The sequence below is a fragment of the Austrofundulus limnaeus genome, unplaced genomic scaffold (assembly GCF_001266775.1).
Source record: "Austrofundulus limnaeus strain Quisiro unplaced genomic scaffold, Austrofundulus_limnaeus-1.0 Scaffold9, whole genome shotgun sequence".
NCBI classification, from domain to species: Eukaryota; Metazoa; Chordata; class Actinopteri; order Cyprinodontiformes; family Rivulidae; genus Austrofundulus; species Austrofundulus limnaeus.
The window spans coordinates 4,766,884-4,774,733 of record NW_013952411.1 but is presented as its reverse complement, the minus strand read 5'-3'; the positions used below and the strand labels follow the sequence as shown (position 1 = coordinate 4,774,733).

Below are 7,850 nucleotides of genomic sequence, written 5' to 3'. Positions count from 1 at the left end.
TGATATCATGTAAATGCGCTTCAAGCTGAAGTAAACAACAGCTGCAGCTGCAGCAGAGAGATGAGAATCAGACAGAAACACCTGGCTGAGATAACGCCTCCTATGAGGACGAGAAAAGGTGTGTGCCCCAGTGTGTGTGTGTGTGTGTGTGTGTGTGTGTGTGTGTGTGTGTGTGTGTGGGTGTGTGTGTGTGTGTGTGTGAAACGCAATAAACCTTTGGAATGAGCCTTAGGGTGTCCCCCCACCCCCACCCCCGTTTCAAAGTTATTTCAAACCAAATCCTGTTGACTCGCCGTATTTGGGAAAACACACAGGAATACACACGATTCATGTGTGCTGGCGACATTTACAGTACAATCACTTAGACTGCTTGGTTCTGTTTGCATGTTTCGTGTTTATTCTCCTCTACCTCTGCATCGTTTGCATATAAAAATTACACCTCGTTTCATTTCCTTTCAAACTGAACTCTCTCTGGCTTTGTTTCATATCTGGGATAGGGAGTCCAGGGGGCCCTTAATAACCTCATTTCCAAACATAATAAGATGAAAATGAGATTGTTTTTCGCTGATGCAGGTACGGTCTGAGAGTTCAGTAAAATCTGAGGAGACACGGCTCCTCTCTGCTTCAGTAACGTCACGTGCCTCTGCTTCTCGCACAACTCCAATTTGTGCATTCATTTAGCCAGCACAGACACTTTGTGTCTAATTTATTCCTAAAAATAAATCTACTAATGCACTCAGGTATAGGCTGATTTGTAAGCACGAAAGGATAATTTAAATCCTGTGATGAATTTCTGATTACRCGCATAATTTTTGCTTCATTTCTTTTGGCATTTAAGAGATTTTGTTTCTTCCCCTGTACATTGCCTAAACTAGATACTTAAAAAAAAACATTTGTTTATAAAAACAAAAAAAAGATGAAGCAAGTTGACAAAATTACCTTGAACCGTGAGCTGGGCCTGGGCTTCAATGGTGGAGTTGGGATTTTCTGCTACACAGGTGTATACACCAGCATCTTGCTCTGCGATGTTGGAGATCTGGAGACTTCCGCTCCCCACCACTTCAACGTGACCCTCACTGGAAACACAGTGGAGAAAATAATGAAGGGGAAAAARATGTTAGATTCGACAAACATTTAGTAAGCGCAACTCTTGTAAGTTACTATATTGTTGCATGACACAACCGTCATCCAAACAAAACAAAGCTTGCTTTAATTAATATATTAAATACAATAACTTACACATTTAAATGAAACATATACCTCAAGKAACAGTATGTAGGGAATTCACAGAACCTTCATGTTTCCTTACTGACAAGTTTAACTCTATAATTTGTTGTCAATTGTTGTGAACTCATAGCGACCATATTTAAGTATAAGCAGAACCAACAGACCTGACAAGAAACAAAAACTTGCAACTTGCACACTTTTGAACTGTCACAACCAAACAACTGTAGATAACTCTAGGAAAGGATGAATTCTGAAATATTTTCAGGAGAATTATCTGCTCATATTCTGCCAAATTCTTTAGAACTCGTTGGAYGGAGCTTCACAGTGCAGAAGGAGACAATGATCCTAAGCATACTGCCAAAGCAACTAAAGAGTTTAGGCAAAGAAATGGGATGTTATGCAATGGCCAAGTGAGTTACCTGGCCTGAATCTGATTRAGCATTTCACTTGTTGAAGACAAAACTGAGGGGAAAATTATCCTAGAACAGGAAGCGAAGACAGTGTCAGTAGAGACACCTGGCAGAGCACTCCCAGGGATGAAACCCAACCCTACCAAGTATTAAAAAGTGAAAGTTTGATTTATGGTTGCTAATTTGTCCCAATACTTTTGGTTCCTTTTGGGAGGCACATCTACAAACTGTTGTGATTCATAYGCCGTTCACCTGATTTGGATGCAAATACTTTCAAATTAAAGCTGAAAGTCTGCAGTTAAAGAACATCATGCTCATTTCGTTTGATTCCCAATCCACGGTGGTGTTTACAACCAAAAAAATAAAAAAGAGAATTGTGTCGATATCCCAATATTTATGGACCTGACTGTACATCTTTGTTCACTAGTTCATCTGATATTTAGCTAACAGAATGACAGAGCTGTCTCGAGCAGTTGAGGTTAAGTTTTAAGCAAAGATGTTATACAATGAGCAGCTCTCAGAGTCTGTATTGAGGAAGATTCTCAGCTACCAGCACACCAAATTTTAGCTCAATATCTGTAAATCTGACTTAGTTATTATAATGTTTGAATTTGATATGGTCAAAGTTGTGGTGGCTACTTGAATTAGTGGTTCATGAGATCTTTTGCTAACAACAAACAAACATATCATGTCTTTATATCTCCAAGGGAACTTTCTATTGACTTTTGTTTATTTTTCATTTATTTCTATAACCTACACCTAACCCCCAACAYAAACCTGCCTTTGTACAAATGAGGYCCGGGCTTTGGACCCCATAAGKAGCAGTGGGTCATCACAAGGTAATATATTTTCAAAAAATGGGCCTTGCAAGGTAAGAAATGCTAGCACACAGATACAAACAATATTGCTTAAAATTTAGGCTAAATTAGTGTAAGTTAATAGCCTTCACAGCATTTTGTGATTTTTAATACAGTTTAACAGTAATTATTGTGCAGGAAAAATGTGTTTTCATATTTTATCATTTGGAATGGCAGTAAGGTGCCGTTTGTTCAGCAGCAACACTGAAGCTGTTTCATCCTCTGAACAAATGTTTTCGTTTTCTTTCATCAGCTGCTGTTAATTGGAGTGATGTGCATCTGCAAAGTAACAGAAGTGACTCAGACTTTATGAACTTCTGTTACTTTGCAGTACACAACCAAAAGCACCACATGATGTTCTCATCCAGAAATAAACGGTGCGTTTCTCAATCCTACATCATCATAACTATTAACAGTATTAGTAAAAGTTTTCAGTATTTRAACCTGAGTATGCAGAACTGATTGTAACATGAGAGATGTTGGGTATTTATTATTCAAGACTGTTAAAACCTTATCATAACCACACATCTACTCCTTGCTCCTGAACCAGTGACCCTCCTTTTTAAACAGTCCCTGTTTTATWTTCCCAGTGGACCTAGAGAGATGCAGTCTGTGGCCAAGTTCTGGCTCAATTCAACAACCACCGGGGCRTGGAAGGAGGAGGAGGCTGGGAGGAAAGAAAACTACGATCAATAGTTTAGAGAGGGAAGGCTGTGTTCAGAGAGAGAAAGCAGCAGCGGGTCATCTCCAAAAGATAACGCTCCAAAAAGAGCCAGAGCCAGAGAGATGGAAAAAAAAGGATCAGTGTGTGATGGTTTTTTTTTTGTAGCAGGAATACTAAATATTCAGATTGAAATAGAGCCGCTGAGGAAAACAACTCAATGCTGAAGGTTGATTTAGTTAATGATGACTAGTTGGCTTTTCCATATTAGCCCCGTTGTCTCGTCTCCTGACAAGTTCTGGTTTGGCAGCACTGGACTGCCAGACCATCTGTCTGTCTGAGCTGGAGCCTGGAGTGGAGCATTCGAGTGGCACTTTACCTGATGTTTCTAAACAACATCACTGCTTCACTTGTACTGCAGGGGGAAATACACACCAGCACAGAGTCAGGATCATTTTACACTCAGCTTCATACATTCCAATGCACTGAGGTGCACTAACTGTTTGGTTTCTTTTACTAGAAATGCCAAAACTTTAAAACTTTCATTTATTGTTGAGGAAGAGTCCTTTGGATTTGTTCTACTCTTCCACAGATTGGTGAACCTCTGCCCATCTTTACTTATGAGATTCAGGCTCTTTAAAATGTTCTGTTTACAGCTTACTGAYCTGTTGCTAATTAACAAAATGTTCCTTCAGTTGCTTCCTCTTATGCACTACTTACTAATAAAACCTTTTGTTCCCCCCATCTTGTCCTTTTTTAATGTGTTGCTGCCAGTGGTGGGCAGCGCTAATTCAAAATTTAGTTGCACAATTTCTAAAGCACTAGTCAATTTATTTAGGTCTGCAAGTTCAAAAGCACATACGCTCAAAAAAATAAAAACTTAGCGGAAGGTAATCATAAAGCGCAAATCTGTCTCTGTTCACCAGAAAACATTCCAGTGACACCAGAAGACATGTCAGCAGCTCAATACTGCTAACTAGAGAAATGATATTTACCATTCACAGATTGGCACATGTCGTCGCAGTTTGGGGAGGTGATTTGTTGAAACAGWCTTTTGAGTCAACTCTCTACTCTCTACATCGCACAGAAGGTCAGTCAGTGAGAATATGCAGCTCTGTTAACACAATGCTGCCTGAGGGGTCGCTGTTTCTACTCAGTGGAGCTCCATTGTGTTGACAAGAGACAGCTTTCCTCTCTAATGTTCAAGAAAATGATGGTGAAACTTTAATGAAATACTGTATATTGCTACAGAAGATAGTGGGTTTAGACGGCTCTCTCCTTTTTCTTTAAACAATATTGACTATCAAACTTGTAATGTTATTTGCTATTAGCACTATTCAATTTTAAATTTAGAAAGCGCAAATCCGCATGTCATTTGAAGAAATTAGTAAAACCCCTAAAGCGCAAAGGAGAAATTTAGGTCTGCAATTAGCGCATTTGCGCTTTAGTGGACTAGTGCCYACCACTGGTTGCTGCCATATAATTYAAAACAACCTATTTTTTTTCTTAATAGTTGTACAATTTCTAAGATTTAACATTTGGCATGTTTACGATGTTACTTTGTGAACATACTACGGTTTTATGAGACTTGCCAATCATTGCATTCTCTCTCTATTTACATTTAAACAATGGTCCACTGATTTAAAATTGTGGTTGGTAAACCTTCCATGCTAGGCTGACAAATATTCGTCACTGATGGCATATGATGGGAATTTACGAGGTTTTAAAAATGAAAACCAACACTGCTGCTCAAAAGTTGTAACCAATTTCAGATATATGGCAGTAATATGTTTACAAGATAACATTTCCAGAAGCCACAGCCAAAAATATAAATAATTACAGTAAGAAAGCAGGTTCTTTTCCAATTGAGGCTTGAAGGAGCTTTATAAAGCCAGGTCATAAGAACCGTGCTGACCCATCAAGGCTGACAGAAAACATGAGCTAATCCAAGGTCTCTAAAGCATGAAAACAGTAAACAGTCCACCAGGCACATTATGGCWGGAAAACATGAAGCAATAAAAGAAACTCACACATAAAAAAACATGGAGTCAGCAGAAAGCCTAACAGAGAAATGCCTTGGGTGGACCACATAAAGCAACAAGCTGCCTACTCTGTTCATCGCTGTAAATGACCAAAGTCTCGCTCTTCATTGATAATACAGTATCTGTGTGTGAGTCTGAGTGTGGCGTATTCGTCTGAGAAGCCATGCATGCCAATTCCCTGCACAATGAAACAAAAACTCTCACTGAAAGACGCCCGAGTTTGCAATGCCAGGCATTCCTGCAGCGTCTCTCATCAGGGCGGCTATTCAAACCCTCGGCCCTTTGTGCTCCAGAAAAGCACTGACAGCTTCTTTTGGTATTTGTAGGGGGGAGAAAAACATACAGCTCGTGTGAAACAGTCAGTCAATTTCTCATTCTGTTTAGGGCAAGTGTGTTTCAAGTGAAGGCGCTAAAGGACTTCATCTGGAAAGGGAATCCTGTGTTACCAGTATGAGGGACGGAGACGAATTAGGGAAACYGAGGAACCCTCATGGTGTGAGGCGGTGGCGCCGGTGCATACAGTATGTGAATGTGCATGAAAAATTGTAAAGAGCCTTTAAATGTCTAGAAAAGCGCTATGTATGATTAATCCATTATTATTATCATTATTATTATTATGGGGAGGGGGGTTTCTGCTAATTTAAGAAAGTTTTTTTGTACGAGGACTTTACAGATGTCTTCTTTAGTAGATGAAAAGTCTTCATCCAAGGCGGAGGGGAATAAAACCATATGTTTTCCTCATACAAAGTTTTCAGAATACTGTAGTAGAAGCTCTCTCACACACACAGTACGGAGAAAACAACAACTAAAAGATAAATGTAATTTTTAATGAAGGCAGTGTGTTTTGTCACAGAGAAGTCCCAATGCTGTGACACAAGTTGAGCATGGGCTACTCTCAGGCAAACAGTGAAAAGAAAGCAAATGCTGTTGTAGAGCTAGAAATGGATAGAAACTGGGTAGTGCTAGGCATTAGGCAATATTGGTAAAAAGATGAATCAGGACTGACTGTTGCGTTTAGATGACGGTTAACCTCCTGGAGTTCCTGCATGCACTACCACCTCTTAGTCAYATGACTGATTCTCAATCACTGTAGCAGGAAAGATGTGCTCTCTCTAAKAATATGTTTGTTTGTATCAAAAGTAATGACTTCAAACTCAACGGAAGTTTTTAAATTGTGTTGTGGGGCAAGTAAAGCCAGATTTGTGATAAATAATTTACAGCATGTTTTTTTTCTTTTTCTTTTTTAAATGATCGTCATATTTGAAGCATGTTGCAGCGAGGCAGCTGGAAAGATGTGTACATTCATGGAGAAAGATCTTAATCCACCCTCTGGTCTCATCCCACTTCATTCAAAAGTTGAATGAAGTTTGGCGGCGATGAAGAGATGATGAGATCAAGAGGGATTTATTATATTCAATATGTTTGGATTWAATAGTTATTGCAAAGTCCCAAATATTAATCATTGGCAGTTTTTCTGACAATTAATTGCACAATATGATTTTGCCCAACACTGTCCTCAACGCACACACCACACTAGATCTGTGTTTAGCACTTTGTCCATTAGCAAAATATCTTATAAAGTATTCCAYATATTTTAATGAAACTTTTTGGAGTCCACCCAATTCAAGATGTTAATTCATTATTTTTGCCTGTTAACGTGAATGGTTTTATTTATTCCCTAATTGCCTCCTGTGTCTCTTTAGATTCACTGAGATGCACCATGAATCCTAATCCTTGTGCGGTTTGAGGTGTTGTGGTTGGATGTAAATTGAGCTTCCCCCCTTTTTAAAATTTTTGAACTAGAACACAAGCTGTTTCGTGAATTTGAATTATGCTCAAGGTTAACGGAAAGTAGTGGGATTGCACTCTTCAGAGGGTCAAGAATTTTTCAGCTTTTAATTGGGTTAAAAGAGACTAAAAGTTAGTTTTAATGGGAGGGGGGGTAGTGTTTGAGATGTAAGCGACGATGTCAGAGAAACACCTGACAAAGAAATCAAGTTGACCSAAGGAAATGAGAGAACGAAAACAGAAATTAATGGGAGAGATTAATGGGAGCGCCAACAGCACAGAGTGATTCAGCCATGAAAATATTTTGGTTTCCCTCTGGCTCCTAATAAAATGCTGCAGGGCCCTGGAGACAAAAACAACTCCTGCATACCTCACTTTATTTGCTTTTTTTTTCCTGTTACCTTWCTGGCATTCCCATGGATAAGCTGATCGTTTGATTAGTGCATGTTGCAGTGACACCTGCAGCTCCAAACTTCAATTATACCCTGTTAGAGAGGTCTGATGGACCCTGCAGGTCTTTTAAAGCCACAGGAAGCCTGTGTGCCCCACGATGGATCTGGTCTACAAAGCTGAGCTCCACGCAAGCTCTCAGCTTGATAAAGTAAAGACGCAGACATGTTAGATCTGAGCTGTGAGAGACGTACAGGTACTGCTTCCTGTTGACCGATTCAGCTTTAGACCAGGGCTATTCAATTAAACTGCTCCGGGGGGCCACAGTTACTGCAGGTCAACAGCTCAGGGGCCGAACATCCAGCAAATTAAATCATTATGTAAATAAAGCAAGTATTACAAAGTACAGGTGGGCGGCTCGATACTAAATATCGATAATATCGATACCAGCGCTGGTATTGAGATTGAACAATAC

General features: G+C 39.6%; 1 protein-coding gene across 10 annotated transcripts in view; it reads right to left on the bottom strand.

The window, feature by feature from the left end:
* Positions 1–7,850, bottom strand: part of neo1a (neogenin 1a) — a 254,016-nt gene that overhangs the window by 96,557 nt on the left and 149,609 nt on the right. For all 10 annotated transcript variants that reach the window (XM_014001593.1, XM_014001596.1, XM_014001597.1 and 7 more), the window contains exon 5: positions 940–1,076. In XM_014001593.1, the coding sequence (XP_013857047.1) occupies positions 940–1,076 (137 nt within the window). The remainder of the gene's footprint in view (positions 1–939; positions 1,077–7,850) is intronic.